Below are 19,193 nucleotides of genomic sequence, written 5' to 3'. Positions count from 1 at the left end.
GGAGTTACTATAAAAGTTAACTGAGGTTTATGGCACAGCAGATAAATGGGAAATCAATGACAGATTTTCCTAGTACATACTTGCCTTTTATATAAAGCTAGTTGCCCAGGAACTCCACTTTCTCACTCTATAGTATTTTTTCCTCCCTTCCTTCCTTCTCTTTCAACTTCACCCTGTAGTCTGTTACCTCCTGAGAGTTTTAATTCATAGTTTTACGTGGGGAGGTGTTTTTTTGGCCAGTTGACTGAGTATTTAAAAAAACAAAAACAAGAACAGATTTTAGAGAGTTCAGCCTGTGGCTGCTACAAGTGGACTACTGGAGTCTTTCAGCCCAGCTAGGGAAGAAGAGAAGCCCCTCAGGATGCAGAAGTTCCAGTAGGAAGACTTGATCTCTCCAGGGCTCTAAAACCCCTAAATTAGTAATGCCTAGCTGGCAGTGTGGAGCAGCTAAATTTTGAGTGTGAATTATTAAGTGCAACTGTGAGGGCTTCATCTTCACATATTTTATTAACTGAAATTTTAGTTTGGGAGAAAAATGGTTGGGAGGCCACTTTTCAGAGGAGCACCTTAGCCTCTAAAGATGTCTCCCAACTTGAGCTTGTCCTAAAACTGCAATAGATCAGAGTGATATTGTATAAGGTCAGCTGATCCTAGGTGGTGAAACATGGAAAGGTCACTGGATTCCATGAGCATTAGCACTATCCATAAGACTCCACTAGCATGGTGAGGTGACCTCCTTGGTTGGAGAACACATCATTTTTGTGTGGAATGCAATAAGGCGTTCAGAGAATCCAAGGGATGTGATGCTAGGACAGTAACGGTGACGGGGAAAGAAAATCCAAATTCAGTATATGTTATTTTGAGTGAGGACAAGCAGCTACTCCCTCTGGCCTGAGCTGCACCATGCTGCCCATTTCTTTCTTACTGTACATGTGCTAACAAAAAAGGGAAGATGGAGCTTCCATGGTGGACATGCCTGGCCCCCAGGTACACCTTTTCTTCTGGTGTAGCTGCAGGCATCCCCCCATGCAAGTTTCCAGCTTTCTTACCTACGTTTGTAGCTTAATATTTCTGTATGCTCTTCGTTAGGAAAAAAAAAAAATGAGGCTAGGTGCAAGGGCTTACTTACGCCTGTAATCCCAGCACTTTGGGAGGCCGAGGCAGGCAGATCACGAGGTCAGGAGATCGGGACCATCCTGGCTAACATGGTGAAACCCCATCTCTACTAAAAATACAAAAAAAATAGCCAGGAGTGGTGGCGTGTGTCTGTAGTCCCAGCTACTTGGGAGACTGAGGCAGGAGAATTGTTGGAACCCGGGAGGTGGAGGTTGCAATGAACCGAGATCATACCACTACACTCCAGCCTGGGCAACAGTGAGACTCGTCTCCAAAAAAAAAAAAAAAAAGAAGAAGAAGAAGAAGAAAAGAAAAGAAAAGAAAAAGAAAAAGAAAAAACAAATCATTTCTTTGGCTGCTTTTTGTTGGAAGGGAAGCCCTGTCAAGGACTCTCTTGCCCTCACTACCTAAATAATTTTTCTATCGATTATTGTATCAGTAAGAGTGTCATTTTTTAACCTCCTCAAACTCTAACAATATGTTAGGATTTGGAGAGAAAGTTGTTCTTGTAAAACCAAAGAATAATGACTGAGGCATGTTTCCATCAATTTAGAGGTTTATTTTGCTGCAATTGAGAACATACCCAGGGAAAAAGAGACACAAGCCACAGTAGGATCAGTGGCCTATACTTTTTCCAAAGAGGTTGGTACTTCAATAATTAAAGGGGAAAGAAAGGTTAGTAGGGGAAAGAGGAAAGCAAAAGGGGGATGGTAGATCAATAAGGCAAGTGGGTGCATTCTTTTGAGGCCTTGATTAGCATTCACTAAATTCACATTTTACATCTGAAAAGAGGAGTAGAGGAATAGTCAACTACGCATTCCTCTCCACTCAGTGAATCTGCATTTTTACATAAGATAAACATAGAATAGAGGACACAGTCAGATATGCATTTGTCTCAGGTGAGGGGGGAATGACTCTTAGTTCAGTCTTTATCCATACCTGTAACAATAAGCTGCTGATTTACATTGTCAGGGTGGAATTCAACAGAACTCTCTTTTAGGATAAAGATCTTCCAGCCCACAAGGAATTTTCCTGTGAGAAAATTGTGAGGTGGGCTCCCTGGGAAGATGTGTGGCATCCTATCTTCGCAGCTATTATTTAAGAACAAAATGGGAGACAGTTTTGCACGACTCAGTTCTGAAGCTTAACTGTTCCCTTTGGCATAGTGAGTTTAGGGTCTCAAGATTTTATTTGCCTTTCATGTGGTATTTAGTAAGAAAGATCCTCTATAAATACCTCTATCAAATTTGAAAAGCTATGATCTTAAAAGATAAATGCCCATTGATAGGACAAGATCTGACAAAAACAAGGTAGAGCCTATTTTTGTGCACAGAGATGAACACTAGTTACTGCACTGATGAGACTTTCAAGACCTCTTAGAATTTGCAACTCTCCTCTTTGTGTATTCACTCCAGGAACAGGTGGATTTTATAAATCATAAAACTAGTTTTGTGAAATAGGAAATCAGGGTAGAAAAAAGCTTTGATTTGAAGTCACTGACTATAACAGTTGGAATAGAATCAAATTGTCCACTGTAGTGTAGTACAAAGAGCACAGATTTGAGATCAATCATTGATTCCAACTTCAACAGCTACTAGCTATGTGTCCTTAAGCCAATAATTAAGTAATCAAACCTTTCTGGTCTCACTTTCTTTATCTCTAAAATGAGATCAATAATATTTCTCTGGATTGTTGGGAATAAATAAAATGACTTACATAAGCCATGTAGTGTAGTACTTAGCACACAGTAGGCATTCAATAAATTGTAATTTCACTTATGTCTTTGACAAGGAATGATTGGTAATCTAGATCACCATTTTTTTTCACACTTGTCTTTGTCTATTTGTGCTGCTACAACAAAATAGCTGAGACTGGGTAATTCATAAACAAAAGAAAATTATTTCCTATGGTTCTAAAGACTGTAAAGTCCAAAATGAAGATGCCAGCATTCAGTGTCTGGTGAAGGCCTTTTGACTGCATCCTCACATGGCAGCAGGCAGAAGGCAAACAAGGGACTAGCTAGTTCCCAAGAGCCTTTTTATGAGGCTCTAATCCTCCCACGAGGGTGGACCCCACATGGTCTAATCACCTCCTGAAGGCTCCACCTCTGAACACTGGGGATTAAATTTCAATGCAAATGTCAGGGGGGACACAAACATTCAAACATAGCACCTGTGTTTATCTTTCTTCAATCAGAGTGGGAACTATTTTCATGTCCACAAAATAATTGATAACTCATAAGTCAGAGAGCCAAAGATTCTAACTGAATTTGCCTATATATGTTATTCCTTCTCAAGTTTCAGGTACCTGTGCCTTACCCAGCCTGACTGAAAGAGAGGCCCTTAAATATAAAATATAGAGAAGGTCTTTTTAAACAATAGTATTGTACTTCTTTGGATAGAGGTCTATAAATATAATAACCATAAGACAAGTACATTTTAACAACATTTTGGTAACCAATTTCTATATAAAGATGCTTTGCTATTGAAGTATTTCCCCCTGATCTCAGAATTAATAAACACCTATTGCAGAATATGAATAAAACCCCAAAATTAGCAAAACAGTGTTAAGTCGCCATACCCATATGTGACTAATTATACAAGTAATTGTGTAGAGTTTTCTAGTATTCTGTACTTCCTCCTCAGATTACTAGCTGCTAATTCATGTCAGGATTTGTTAAGTCCACCAAACGCCATTTATCTGTTTATGGACTCCTTAATATTAGCTCCCAACATTAACTCCTTAATATTAGCTGGATGTGTGCCTAAGCTCAAGGGCCTCCCACTGACCCTGAAGCCCTAATACATATTAGCCCATTATGAACGCCTCCTCAGGTTCACCTGTGTCTAAGCCCCTACCTCTCCATTAGATCCATTTCTGTTCTCCTCCTCAGAAGCCCTGAAATAATGGGATATAGGCCATACATTCAGGCTATGTTTCTGCTTGGGTTGCATAAATCTGGATGATAAAGGAAGTATTCCCCTCTCTCTGCCTTCAGAACTGCAAGTGAATTTTTGAGTTCATGCTTTTTGTTCTCTGAGAATGTTTTAAATGAAGAAATAATAAAGGAAAGAAAAGGAGTAAAATCTGGAGGAAGTGAAGAGGAAATACACCACGTATTTCTTGAAATTCACAGTGTATCTAGTAAACATCTAAAAGTTGAATAAGTATCGTATACATTTATCGGTTAATTGAGAAGGTGACAGAGACAAGGGAGAATAAACAGCTCTGTTAAGTGGCTATATTCACTTACCAGTCTTAGAATTCCACAATATTGTTTGTGTGTGGAGAAGAGGAATGCATTAATTTGTAGGCTTTATTCTTTTTTGAATAATTTTCTTTCTCCTTGCTAAATGTAAGAAAATGTCACAATGCTAACAAAATCATTTCTCATTATCGAAGTTTTGAATGGATGGACATTTTCCCATATTAAATGGCTGCTTTTCTGTTTCAACAATACATTTTTTGGGGGGAATATTAAAAGGATAGCTTCTAATAGACAGATGCTTTAATAGGTAATAGGCATAAGTGAAAAATAGACATACGGTATTATAGTCAGGTTGACAAGTACATTTATTGGTAGTTGGACTTCTCATTACATAGGCCCTTATCTAATTATATTTATGCATAATTCATAACTCTTTACGCTTCACAGGACTATTGTGAAGGATAATTAAATGTTATTTACAAGTGGCAAATAAATAGTACACTTTCTGAAAACTTTTGTAAATATTAAATCATACATTTTTATACCTAGCATGTGTAAGGAAAAGGAAACTCTTGGTGAATACTGTTCACAAGGTTAAAAAATCCTTTCTATGATATAAAGTCATATCTACTTTAATTGTTGTATAAATTCAGATTTCAAAACTTAGGCCATTTTACTAGCTGACTTTTGTGAAACAATTATTTGTTTTATATGCTTGTATTATACACATACATATATATTGGCATATATATGTATGTAGAAAGAGCATTAAGAATTAGTTGTGAATTAGTAGATAATTAAAAGGAAGTAATTATCTTTTATTTACTTATAGTTTGGTGAATCTCTTTGCAAATCAGCAATATTGTCTTAGAAACTTAATTTTTATCTCTTGCCCATAGTTTCTTATTTTTTACCATTTTCAAATTTTAGAAAAATAAATTTAACCTCAAATTGGGTAACCAAATCACCAACAGTGGTCTAGTAAGATCTTCATTCCTTTCACAGACTGTAATTTAATTCATTTATAAGGGTAGTTGAGAATTTGCTGTAATTGGACTCTTTAGTGACAGTCTCTGTTGTAGACACCCAATTAGTTAAATAGTTAATCTATCTGAGTACTGCTAGATGATAACTGTTGGCAAGCATGTAATGTATTTTGCTCATACAAATAGTAAAAATTCAAATTTTTTTCTTAGAAGTTGTAATTTTTCACAAGGTAAATTCGAAATAATTTTATTTGGTGGTGTGGCAATGACATTTTCTCAGATTTTAAAGTTAGTAAATTAAGCAGAGAGAAGTCACTTAAATACTTATTGAAAAACTATACTTAAATACTTTTTTAAAATCTCAACTTTTATTTTAAATACAGGGGCTACATGTGTTGGTTTGTTACGTGGGAATATTGCACCCAGGTAGTGAGCATAGTATTAGATAGGTAGTTTTTCAACCCACATCCCCTTTCCTCCCTCCCCTCTCTAGTAGTCCACAATGCCCCTTGTTCCCAAGTTTATGTCCATGTGTGCTCAATGTTTAGCTCCCACTTATAACAGTGAACATGCATATTTTATTTTCTACTCTTGCATTAATTTGCTTAGGATAATGGCCTCCAGATCCAACCATGTTTCTGCAAAGGACATGCTTTTATTCTTTTTTATGGCTGCATAGTATTCCATGGTGTATATATACCACATTTTCTTTATCCAGTCTGCCGTTGATGGGCACCTAGGTCTTTGCTACTGTGGCCAGCATAAGGATGAACATATGAGTGCATGTGTCTTTTTGGTAGAATGATTTATATTCTTTTGGGTAATATAATTACCCAAATGGGATTGCTGGGTCAAATAGTAGATCTGTTTTAAGTTCTTTGAGAAATCCCCGAACTGTTTTCCACAGTGGCTGAACTAGTTTACATTGCCAACAACAATGTATAAGCATTTCCTTTTCTCTGCAGCTTCACCAGCATCTGTTGCTTTTTTGGCTTTTTAATAATGTTCATTCTGACTTGTGTGAGATGCTATTGCGTTGTGGTTTTGATTTGCCTTTCTCTGATAATTAGTGATGATGAGCATTTTTCACGTTTGTCGGCTACTCGTATGTTTTCTTTCGAGAACTGTCTATTCATCTCCTTTGCCTGTTTTTTAATGGAGTTATTTGATTTATTGCTTCTTAACTTATTTAAATTCCTTATCGAATCGGGATATTTGATTTCTGTTGGATGTATAGGTTGTGAATGTTTTCTTCCAATCTGTAGGTTATCTATTCTGTTGATAGTTTCTTTCACTGTGCAGAACCTCTTTAGTCTAATTAAGTCTCACTTGTCAATTTTAATTTTTGTCATAATTGCTTTGGGGGACTTAGCAAAACATTATTTGCCAAGGCCAATTTCAAGAAGGGCATTTTCTGGTTTCTTCTAGAATTTTTGTAGTTTGAGATCTTACATTTATTTATTTATTATTTATTTATTTATTTTGAGATGGAGACTTGCTCTGACACCCAGGTTGAAGTGCAGTGGCACCATCTCAGCTCACTGCAACCTATGTCTCCCTGGTTCAAGCAATTGTCCTGCCTCAGTCTCCCCGGTAACTGGGATTACAAGCACATGCCACCATGCCCAGCTAATTTTGTTGTATTTTTAGTAGAGATAGGGTTTCACCATGTTGGCCAGGCTGGTCTCGAACTCCTGACCTCAAGTGATCCACCTGCCTTAGCCTGCCAAGTCCTCTTAACTTGAGGAGTAGATGCTGTTTATCTTGAGAGCATGTATGTAGTAGGTTGTATCTGCTGGGCTGTACAGCAGAGGAGATTTCTTTCTGTTTTCACAATCTCTTTGCAGGTTGGCATTCACTTGCATCACGTTCTGGCTTAATGTTTATCCAATAATAACTAGTTTAATACCTGGGTGACAAAATAATCTGTACAATTACCCCCCCATGAAACAAGTTTACCTATATAACAAGCCTGCATATATATGTACCCCTGAACTTAAAATAAGTTAAAAAAAAAAAAAGATTTTTGGTCAGGCACAGTGGCTCACGCCTGTAATCCCAGCACTTTGGAAGGCCGATGTGGGTGGATCACTTCAGGTCAGAAATTTGAGACCAGCGTGATCAATATGGTAAAACCCTGTCTTTACTAAAAGTATAAAAATTAGCCATGCGTGGTGGCGGGCACCTGTAATCACAGCTACTCCGGAGGCTGAGACAGGAGAATCGCTTGAACCTGGGAGGCAAACACTGCAGTGAGTTGAGATCACACCACTGCACTCCAGCCTGGGTGACAAAGCGAGACTCCATCTCAAAAAAAAAAAAAAAAAAAAAAAAGATTTTAAAGCTGTTTTTGTTATCATCTACCTTTGTAGAGAGGATTTCTGGGATGGGGGATTTTTTTCTCCTTGAATTATTTCTAATAATATTTAATTACTTATGAAATATATTTAATTATATTTGATTAATTCATATAAGTATATAATATTCAATTATTTTACTGAAACTCAATAATAGATTTAGTTATATTTTCCCAACAACTCATAATGCTGCCACTACCCAGCAGTGTGACCTTGGGCTTCTGTAGCTTCATCCATAGGATGGATTTAATAACAAAAACTATAAATGGAGGGTCAATACATTTTAGAATAGAGCTTGGCACAGACCAAGCTTTCAGTAAGAGTTGACTTCTATGACTGCAATGGTAAATTTTAAATTCAATTAAAATATGACAACTGGTAGTCACTTCAGTCTTTAATTACCATTCACTTAGTAGTCAACCGAGATTATGTACCCTAGAACTTGAAGTATAATTTTTTTAAAAAGCTTGAATTCTCATAATTTTTTTTAATTTTTAAAATTATTTTTTAAAAAAATCTATGGGTACATAGTAGGTGTGGGGTACATGAGATATTTTGATACAGGCATGCAATGTGAAATAAGCACATCAAGCATTTAGCCTAGGACGGGTACGGTGACTCATGCCTGTAATTCCAGCAGTTTGGAAGGCAGAGGCAGGCGGATCGCTTGAGCCCAGGAGTTTGAGACCAGTTTGGGCAACATGGTGAAGCGCTGTCTCTACAAAAACTACAAAAATTAGCTGAGCATAGTGGTGTACACCTACAATCCCAGCTACTCAGGAGGCTGAGGCAGGAGGGTCGCCTGAGCCTGAGAGGTCCAGGCTGCAGTGAGCCATGATTACGCCACTGCAATCCAGCCTAGGTGACAAGCTGAGACCTTGTCTCAATAAATAAATAAATAAATAAAAAGAATTTATCCTTTGAGTTACAAACAATCCAATTACATTCTTTAAGTTCAGCCATAAAAAAGAATGAGATCCACCTATTTTTCAACATTGACAAGAGGCCTCATTTTTCAGAAAGCTTGGAAACCAATCATCTGGGAAATTGGACTTAAAAGGCCCTGTATCCACCATCTCTCCAACCTCAGCATTTTACAGAGAGCAAGAAGGAGGCACAGAGGAGTTTAGAAGCTGAACTTCACTATTTCAAGAACTGGGACTGCAGTGCCCTCAGGTCAGTGTCCCTTCTGCGGTGTCTTTCCTGTCACAGGCACTTGATAAATGCAGAAGGGAAGCAGGGTCAACCCCAGCCCCATCTCCCTAGACAGCCCCATGTAGGTGTAGCAATGGCCTGGCTTCCTGGGGTGGAAGCCAGATAAGGGTCCAGGAGAAGAGACCCCCTGAGTCTGCAGTCGCTGCTCCAGCTCTTTCGTGAGTACCTTGCCTCTTTGCTGAGGAGGGCGCTCTGGCCAGCAGGGCAGATTGCAGGATAAGGGATCCTGGGCCCGTCTCAATTTACAGGACTGGCTCTCCTGTCTCCCTGCTGCCCCCTCCCTTAATCCTCAAGTGAGATTGGGATCAGAGTGTCTCCGTGCACCTGTTATCTCTCTGGTGTTATTGCTCCTCAAGGTCAGTGCCTCCCAGGCTCCGACCTCTCCTCTCCTCTTGGCTCAGCTCTGGTCCTGGGCCAAGATACGCCTCTTGCTTCCAGGTGGCTGCCTAGCTCCCTACCTTCTCTGTCAGTCATAGAGTTAGGGGTTGTGACAGCCCCCTTAGGGCATTTGTTTTCTCCCTCACCCCACCCCAGTTACTACTCAAGTGCTCACAGCAGCAGCAAACAACTTTAGCTGAGTCCTTACCAGCTTTGAGGAGCTCAGTAGCTAAAACGAAGACTGTGCCTGCAATGAGAAGCTGTAAGCAGATCGCACTGGCATCCGTACACCCACACCTGAGCTGAATTCCTCTGTGGAGATGTGAGGTCCAGTCTGTATGGGAGAGGCCCTCAGGGCCCATGTCTTCTCCATTGTCAAATGGAGAGCCAGCAACCGGGAGTCAGATGAGGTGACTTCTAGCTCTAGGTTAGCTGTGTCAGTCTCCAGGGAGGAAATACTGTGAAGTTAGAGTCAGACTTTGATTTCTTCCCTAAGAAGCATCCAACAAATGTCACTAAATTCCTCTTCCAGGACAAGCCATGTGGAAGTGCATGGCAGGGATCTGGTACCTGTGAGGTGTCTGTGGCCTAAGGAAATTATGGTCAGGGACCATGACCTGCCATTGACTCAAGGGGCATCAAGCACCACTCTTGTTATCCTTTGGAGCTCCCGTTTCACATCATCTAGAAATTAACTGGATTGGAATGTTTGGAAAACTAAGTGGCTCTAAAGTTCTTTTCTATTCTGGTGTTGTAATATTCTAACCTTCCTTCTGTGTTGCTTACATTGTTTGCATAATACTAATGTGCTCAATCGGGCAAGTTCAGCCTGCCAAGGAGCCGTTAAACTGATTTCTCTGAAAGGTAATTGACGGCCGGAAGGGAAAGCACAAAGCATCCCAAAGGCAAACTCATGTTTATTTCTCATCTTCTCCCTCTTCTTCCCCTCACCTCCCCCCGCTTCCTGCTCCTCCCCAGGAGTGTGCAGAAAACCAAAGGTGCCCCAGACTCAACCATCTGAGAAGCTGATTATCCCTCCTCTCAGTGTCTTTCTAGGGATTAGTAGCAAAGCCTCCTCCAGCAGATGGAAATCACAGCCTTCCCCGCAGTCCCTGCCAGCAACTTCCCTCCTTCCTGCACTGCACTGGGAAACTAAAAGACTAGGTTTACAAGCGGTCCCACATCCCTGCTAGTACTGCAGTTCTATACATAGACAAAATGGAAAATGCCCATAAAAAGTGGGGTAGGGGCATATTGCAGAGGCAGAATGTCCTGTAAAGACATCCCAGGATAGAAGATGGAAGAACGGGGCAGGAAGGGAGGGGGAGAAAAAGAAACTAAACTTTCTTGATTCTGCAGGGTCCCCACTGGCAGGACGCTGGCATGGGGTCAGGGTGGAAAGTCTAAATGACCCAATCCGGAGAATTTTCTGCCAAGCCCCTGCTTCAGAGTGAAAGCCACCTGGCCTGTATCCTCTCTGGGCACTCTCACCTCCAGAGTTATGTAAGGGGCACCGCTCTGAACCTGAAGGATAATCAGATCAGAAGTGCCCCAGCCTGGCCCTCCCCCATGGCATGGTGCCTGGCCCAGGTAGGACATAAAACTCCGAAGCTCTCCAATGTTCCTCTGCAGGGGAGATGCTCCAGGTCCCAGGAGCCATGGCCCATGACCTTCTCTTCAGGCTTTTTCCACTTTTGTCCCTGGCAGCCCCCTTACAAAGCAACCGCCCTGGCCCCACATCTCGCCTGCGCTATTCCAGGTTCCTAGATCCTTCCAATGTCATTTTCCTGCGTTGGGACTTTGACCTTGAGGCTGAAATCATCAGTTTTGAGCTCCAGGTCCGGACAGCTGGCTGGGTGGGCTTAGGTGTCACAAATCGCTACACCAACGTGGGAAGTGATCTGGTTGTTGGAGGAGTCTTGCCCAATGGCAATGTCTATTTCTCGGTAAGTCTGAGGGCGACTTGCTTCCAAGGATGAGGGTCTTTGTTGGGTGGAGGTTGGTTTCCTGTCCAGAAACAATCCACATTCCCCAAGGATATCTAAACACACTCCCAGAATGCCCGCTGAATGCTGGTTGCCTCCCTCCAGAAATAATCCACTGTAGAGTTTGGAATCTAGGTCTTCTATACCGCATGTCTCTAAGACTGCTGAGAGAATGAAACCATTAAATTGTGAGATACTTTTGCACCCCTTACTTGCTGATAGCCCACTAAATGCAGGTCACTGGGGAAAATTCAAAGCTGTTTGAGAAAGAGTTACATGAAGAGCCACATGAGAGAAAATGAATGTCATACATACTTCAGATAATATGTGAGCCTTCAAGTATTAGGGATGCAGGAATATCAGACTTTATGGAGATGAGATTTGAAATGGGAGAAGTAAAGCAAGGTCAGGTGGTGAAACTCCATTATCCATAAAAGGGTGCTCTGCCATGTTCTTCAGCCCATGCTCTGCCCAAGGAGAAAACTACATAATAGAGAACATCTGGGTTCTGCTACTCTAGTATCCTAGGTGAGCTGAAGGGACAGCTACTGCTCCAAAGCATGAGTTCCTAGTTCTTACTTCTTGACCTTCACTGGACCCAAGGATCAGCACTTGGTAAACGGAGACACTCTGAAGGAGGATGGCAGCCAGGATGCTGAGCTGCTGGGGCTGACAGAAGATGCTATCTACACCACCATGCGCTTTTCCAGGCCCTTCCGCTCCTGTGACCCGCATGACCTGGATATTACGGTAAAATAGCGAGCAGAGAAAAGCATTTAATCACAAGCAGGTTTTCCTTCTGGAGAGGTAGTTGCCCCCAGTCAGGCAGCTAGTCATCATTCCCAGGACTTCTATTCCTCTCAGCCTTCTCAGGTCATATTCCAATTGTGCCACCTGTTGAAATCCACAAGCCTTCTGCAGGGTGACCTCCTACTGATTCACCTCCTGCCCACCCACCCCAGGGTTCTCCTCTTGAAGAATTCTAACCAGTTTCGTTGACCTTTAGAGCGTCAGGATTTAAGAGTTTAATTCAGTCCTTTCATTTTACAGATGTGGACACAGGCTTAGAGAGGGCATGTGAGAGGGAATGTGACTTGCTCAAGATCACCAGCAAGTGAGCCTCAGAGGCAGAAATAGGGCCTGACCAGTTCTCACTCCTAGTGTGAAGCTCCTTACATTCCACCATGTAGATATGAGCAAGTACCTTGTGTAGGTCCTTGGGTGCAGGGATATGCAGAGTGCTGCTCGGAGGTGGCAGCACCTCAATGCTCATGGCACCCCGCAGAGTGACACTGTGAGGGTACTGGCCGCCTACGGCCTGGATGACACTCCGAAGCTGGATCGGGAGCGTACGTTTGTCAAGTCCATCTTTCTGCTACAAGTCGTCCACCCTGATGATCTGGATGTCCCCGAGGACACCATCATCCATGACTTGGAGATCACTGATGTAAGATGCCTTGGTCCCACCCAGCAGCCTCCAGCTCCCTTCTCCTTTCCCCACTCAACCCAGATCCCGCCTCTAGCACTCAGTATTCAGTACATCCGTTGGGTGGAGATTACTGTGACTCTTCTCTGTCCCCTAAGGACTGCCAGTCTGACCCTAACATGAAACTCCTTCCCTGGCCTGGCCCTTACCCTATTTCTTTGGACCCTCACTGTCATCTGGCTCAGCTTCTGTGCACCCTTCCACAGTTCCTCATTCCAGAGGATGACACCACGTACGCCTGCACCTTTCTTCCTCTCCCCATTGTTAGCGAGAAACATCACATTTACAAGGTATGGTGGACCAGATGGGGGGCATTGTCAAGGCAGGGAAGGGTGCTGGAGCGGAGCAGGGAGTGTGGTCAACACCGGATGATGAAGTCTGGAAAATTTCTTGGAGGAAGCAAGAGGGAAGTAGTTGCAAGAACAGGGGGACAGGCGGGGCTTGGTGGAGGCCGTGGCTACATCATTTCCTGAGCCCAGAACTGTAACTCCCAGCGCTGTTTTATTTAAGCCCCACAATGCAACAGACATGTTGATGAAGGTTACGAATTAATAATTGTTTGCAAAGAACAAAGTATGAGCCTCAACCTGGCCCCAGAATTGTGCTTTCTTAGCCCAAGAGGAGGTAAAGGCAGGGAGAGGATGTGGCCAGGGGCTGTCAGGAAGTTAGTGAAGTCTGGCTAGAATGAACTCAAACTAGGTAAACCAATTTCATATTTGAGTGATTTCAATTTTGATCAAATAAATAAAGGTATGATCTCACAGTCGTAAGTGACAAATGTGGAGACTTTTTTTCTTTAGGCAGATAATTTGAGAAGGCATGGCTACATGTTCAGATACAGTGAACTGAGGAGGTTACTAAGGGAAGGCAGAAGTCTTGGAATGTCCCTGGCTAGATTTCATATGTCTGCTCTCCAGAAGAGGCTTAAAGGAGGAGGGAGTTGAGAGAAGAGTCAAACTGAGTGGGTGGGAAAATGATAGCTTGGGGAACAAAACCAGAGAAAAAGGGAGAGAGACAAACAGAGAGAAGAGGGAAATGGGTATAGTTTTATTTGACAAAAAGGGAGGAAGATAATATGGATTTGATGTAGGTGGTCTTGATCATGCTCTGCTCTCCTTTTTCCACCCAGTTTGAGCCTAAGTTGGTCTACCACAATGAGACAATGGTGCATCACATCCTGGTGTATGCCTGTGGCAATGCTAGTGTTCTCCCCACAGGCATCAGCGACTGCTATGGGGCCGACCCTGCCTTCTCCCTCTGCTCACAGGTCATCGTGGGCTGGGCTGTCGGGGGCACTGTGAGTCCTGTGATGGGGGAAGCACATGGCTAAGCAGGTGCATGTGGTTGGGTAATGAGATCACTGGGCTGGTGGAAGACCAGGGGATAGGGGAAGTCTGGGATGACAATTAGAAAACAAGGGCAGGAGCCCCGAGTCCCTACACCTGGTTCCCAGTCCTTCTTGCTGCCAAATGTCCCTTCTTCCAACAGAGCTACCAGTTTCCAGATGATGTGGGTGTCTCTATTGGGACTCCCTTGGACCCTCAGTGGATCCGACTGGAGATTCATTACAGCAATTTTAACAACCTGCCTGGTGAGCACTCAGAGGATTTAAGGAAGGGAGGCTGGTGGGGCTGGCTGGTTCTTTCGGTGTTGGGAGCGCACTGTGGGATGCGTGCTGACTCTGTGTGGTCACAGCCCCACTCCAGCTTTCCTGGGCCTCTTTCTGTCCGCATTGTGACCCGCTCTCCTGCCTCCTGTGATTGACTTTTCCTCTCTGCACCAGGTGTGTATGATTCCTCGGGGATTCGCGTGTACTACACTTCTCAGCTGCGCAAATATGACATGGGCGTTCTCCAGCTGGGCTTCTTCACGTTTCCCATCCACTTCATCCCCCCGGGCGCTGAGTCCTTCTTGTCCTACGGGCTGTGTAGGACGGAGAAGTTTGAGGAGGTGGAGCTGGGAGGCACACCCTTCCTGAGGAGGAAACACGCTCTCCTCGCCCCCAATCCCAGATCTGGTCTGATCCACAAGCCCACACAGCCTGAGCCCCAGACTAGGAGAATAATTACAGCCTGGTGCTCAGGAAATTCACTAACATGACTTTTGCAAGGAAGGGAAGGAGTCGGGGCTTTGAGAACAAGGGGAGTGGGGAAGGAAGAAGGGCCAGAAAGGTTTAATAAGAATTACATTGGCAAATGTCAGTCATCAGAGGAAGGTGTCAAATATCAAGGGAGGAAAATCAAGCAGCAGGTCAAGAACAGAGTCCTTAACAAATCAGGTGCACCTCTTCCCTGTTACAGATGAATGGAGCCCCCGTGCCTGACATACAGGTGTATGGCTACCTGCTGCACACCCACTTGGCTGGACAGGCTCTGCAAGCCGTGCAATACAGGTGAGGAAAGACCTTGAAGCTTTCCCTTCTGTAGTTGGGAATGAATTTTAAGAACAGTGATTTATTCTGTAGCATACAGTTATGCCCGGTTGAGAATAAGGAAGAGCTAGAACTATCTTTAGAGTAGAAATAACTGGAATAAGACTGTGGAAGAAGTTTTTTGTTCATTTTTGTGGATAATATACTCACAGAATGACCCCACCCACGTTCTACATCTTTATTGGCAGACCCCTCTCTATTTCTTTTTTTTTTTTTTTTTTTTTTTTGAGATGGAGTCTTGCTCTGTCACCCAGGCTGGAGTGCAGTGGCCGGATCTCAGCTCACTGCAAGCGCCGCCTCCCAGGTTCACGCCATTCTCCTGCCTCAGCCTCCCGAGTAGCTGGGACTACAGGCGCCCGCCACCTCGCCCGGCTAGTTTTTTTGTATTTTTTAGTAGAGATGGGGTTTCACCGTGTTAGCCAGGATGGTCTCGATCTCCTGACCTCGTGATCCGCCCGTCTCGGCCTCCCAAAGTGCTGGGATTACAGGCTTGAGCCACCGCGCCCGGCCCTCTATTTCATCTTCTCTTTTTTACTGAATTCTCGCCTTCCTCTAGGAATGGAACACAACTTCGAACAATCTGTAAAGACGATTCCTACGACTTCAATCTGCAGGAGACTCGAGATTTGCCCTCTCGAGTGGAGCTCAAGCCGGTGAGAGTCTGAGGGAGGCCAGAAGGGTTGGGGGCAGCAGCATCATATGTCATTACTGCCAGCCGAGAAAGTTCTCAAGCTGTACCAGTCCCTCTGTGTCTTACTCTCAGCCTTCATGTTTCACTCTGAACAGGGAGATGAATTGCTGGTAGAATGTCACTACCAGACACTGGACCGTGACTTCATGACATTTGTAAGTGACCTCTCTCCCCACCATGGTCACCATGGACCACAACCCCAGTGGAGAGCCCACTCATAGCTTTCGCTATCCAGTGACCCCTGTGATTTCACTGAAGCCCCTTCCTTCCTCCAATGGCATCACATATCCACACAGGGCTTTTCATGTTCTCACACCCCATGCATCTAAGATAGGAACAGGGATTTCTCACATTCTCTGCCAATAACCCACCAAGATCATGGAAATAGAGTATGCTATAGCGACTAAGAGCAGAGATGCTGGGGCCCCACTGCCTGGGTTTGAATGTCAGCACAATCATTTAGTACATTTTTAGACAAGTTATTTGACTTCTTTGTATCTCAGTTTCCCAATTTGCATAAGATTAATACTACTTTCTACCTCATAAAGATTGTTGTGAGAGTTGGTTGACACACGCAAAACACCTAGATCATTGCCTGACTTGTAGTAGATGATCAGTTAAAGTTGGTTATTGTTTCTATGATCACAAGAAAATCCCCCGTTTTGTGCATCAGGAGTGGTTCAGTGCTTGTGGGGTTCAAAAGGTGTTGCAGGCTACTGAGGAAAAAAATACTGCCCTACAAATGATTATAATATAAGGTAGTAAGTGATATATACCATGAAAGAAGAATGGGAATAATCCACTGGGGAAATTCACAGGAAAGAATCACGAGATCCTACCACAGTGAACTGAACATGTGATGTAGGTGAATGAGTCCTGTTTTAGGCACATAGAGAAGGGGAACTCTGGAGAAGGAAAAAACTGAGAAAGCCATATATAAGGAAAGCATGGGGTGCACATGAAGAAGTTTGGCTGGAAGTTAAAAATTGGGAAAAGATATCTGAAGGAATGGAACGAGGATGAGGGTGATAAACTTGGAAACAGTCCTTGAAGCAGGGGTGATACTGACCTACCTATATCTCCAGGACAGCAGGGCTAACTCTGTAAATATTTGCCAGGTAAGTAAATGGAATGAATGAATAGGTTGGAATTTATTAGATAGAATCAAATAATTGGTTTAGTGATGACTGACTATTGTTTGATGGACTACTGGAAGCCACTGGAGGTTTCAGAATAGGCAAATGGCAGGATGCAAGCTCAATTGTAAATAACTTGTCTGGCAGCTCTACAGAGGTCAGATTGCAATTAGAACCGATGAGTAACTGACACTAGTTAAGAGGCAGATGATCTAGCCCAAACCAGGATAGTGGCAGTGAAGCTGAGGACAGGGCAGATATATGGAATGGTTTTTTGGAAATAATATCAATAATTGTCCACCAATGAAAACAGAGCAGCAAATAGGGGAGTGAGCTGGCTCTACCTTAAGTGAAAAGGAGAATGGCATCACTGGTAAGATAACCACTTCAACTATTTTCTGTTTGCTTTATCCTCCTCTCTCTGCATGCCTTTGTATCTCTGTCTCTCTGTCTTTGTCTATGTCCTCCAGGGAGGCCCCAGCACCATTAATGAGATGTGCCTCATCTTCCTCTTCTACTATCCCCGAAATAACATCTCCAGCTGCATGGGGTACCCTGACATTATCTACGTGGCCCACGAGCTGGGGGAGGAGGCATCAGAGTGAGTCATCCTGAAATATAAGACCTCGTGTGTGGGGGAGGGACCTTGGGGAGGACTGGGGGAGGAAGAAAAGAAGCCCTACCCACTACCTCTTAAGTTGGTGAGCCAGGATTCCTTCTGGGACTGCCTGACCAGCTCCTGCCCACCTTGCTCCTATTCCCATCAGGATCTAACTCTGAAAGCTCTGGCACAAGACAGGAATTTTTGTGGGACTTCTTTTCCCATATCAGCAAGATCATTCAGAGGAACCGATAAATCTGAACCCTAGAAGTGAGATCCTTTATTTACAAATTCTTTGTCTGCCTTTTTTCGCATACACTACTTGACTCAGCCAAAGACTGTTTACTTTCAAGTCATGACCTTTCATTACTTTGGGGTAAGGATCCCCTCTGAGGTTCTCATGAGAACTATGAAATGTTTTTGCATGAAAAAAATGTACATCTATGCAAATACATCCTATTTCACATAAAATTTCAGGGCAATGAAACTACTTCCAAGAAGGAGGCAATAAAGTGACTTCAGGGAACCTGTCTCACTCCATGCCCTCCAGAGGAAGAACCACTTCCTAAAGAGTCAGAAGATCCGCTTTTTTATGTTTTAAAATTCTCATCTCTGAGTTCTCATATTTCTCTTGTCAAACTCCTTATAATTTTCTCTTTGGATTGTAAGACATTACTTATGGCTTTTGCTGACATGGAATTGATTCTAACAAAAATGAGGGTACATGTTTTGCCGAAGCTCTAAGTCAACCCTAAACTACGATTTGTTCCCCCTGTCCTGATCCTACCACCCACGGCAGCTCCATGGAGGGAATCATGGCCATGAACAATGTCGAGTGGACCCCGGAGAGCATTAAGAAAGCTGAGAAAGCCTGCAAGGAGGCCCAGCAGACAGTGATAATAAAGACCATTGATGTGAGTGTCCCAGGAGAGACCACCCTCTAGAGTTAGAGATGGAGGGGTGGGGGGTGGTGCCGGTTGGAAGCAGGAAAAGAGAAGAATGAGGGACATGAATGGCAATGGTAGGAACACTGGGTCAGGGAACAGGGTGCTGAGAAAGCAGAAAGGTGAGTTGTTGCTGTCCTGGGTTGCAGATGTGGTCAGAGCCTCATGGTTAGCCTGTGAGCGCTGTGAGGACTGGGGATGATCTCAGGAAAGAAAAGGGAGACCTTTACCTTTAGCTTGTTTTTTCCCCTCTCTTGCAGGAGGTGGTGGAAAACACAACAGGCTGGATTCCAGACATCATCCCTACTCCCCGGGGGCCCTGCTTGGAGTCCTTGGGAGGCAAAGTGGAGGCCCACGACAAGACCCCTGCAGGCTTCAGGCCCTCTCAAGCTCTAGCAGGGCCACCCTGAGGCATCTCCCCCTGGCGGCTGTCCTGCTGGTGCAGCACACAGTCTCCTGGCTCCTGGCTATGCCGCAGACTGGAGTCTGATGCTGTCTCTTCATGTACATACCCACGACGCTCTCTCCTCAGTCCTCCCTTATTATCAAACACAGAAACTCCTCCCTGCATTGCCACCCCAAATCCCTCATCTGTGTTCCTTCTCATGACCCAGGTCTTGACACTGCAGGCCTGGGCACTGCACATATTCCATAAAGAT

At 43.6% G+C, this 19,193-nt stretch overlaps 1 protein-coding gene across 1 annotated transcript; it reads left to right on the top strand.

Annotated features, from left to right (window-relative positions):
* The first annotated feature begins 10,918 nt into the window (after nt 1-10,918).
* Nucleotides 10,919-18,944, top strand: LOC105533547 (putative DBH-like monooxygenase protein 2). The gene is made up of 13 exons (XM_011972027.1): nt 10,919-11,206; nt 11,849-11,995; nt 12,531-12,692; nt 12,938-13,021; nt 13,861-14,028; nt 14,220-14,322; nt 14,515-14,681; nt 15,032-15,123; nt 15,719-15,815; nt 15,949-16,008; nt 17,460-17,590; nt 18,390-18,504; nt 18,795-18,944. The coding sequence occupies exons 1-13, from the start codon at nt 10,919-10,921 to the stop codon at nt 18,942-18,944; spliced, it is 1,764 nt and encodes a 587-aa protein (XP_011827417.1).
* Nucleotides 18,945-19,193: the final 249 nt, after the last annotated feature.

This window comes from Mandrillus leucophaeus, unplaced genomic scaffold (assembly GCF_000951045.1).
Source record: "Mandrillus leucophaeus isolate KB7577 unplaced genomic scaffold, Mleu.le_1.0 Scaffold1260, whole genome shotgun sequence".
Classification (NCBI taxonomy): Eukaryota; Metazoa; Chordata; class Mammalia; order Primates; family Cercopithecidae; genus Mandrillus; species Mandrillus leucophaeus.
Note: the sequence above shows the minus strand (reverse complement) of the source record. Positions and strands in the feature narration are given on the sequence as shown.

Coding starts and splice junctions, on each gene's coding strand:
- LOC105533547 (XM_011972027.1), top strand. CDS start 10,919: ATGGCCCATGACCTTCTCTTCAGGCTTTTTCCACTTTTGTCCCTGGCA. Junction 12,693..12,937: donor ATGACTTGGAGATCACTGAT/GTAAGATGCCTT, acceptor ACCCTTCCACAG/TTCCTCATTCCAGAGGATGA. Junction 15,124..15,718: donor CTGCAAGCCGTGCAATACAG/GTGAGGAAAGAC, acceptor GCCTTCCTCTAG/GAATGGAACACAACTTCGAA.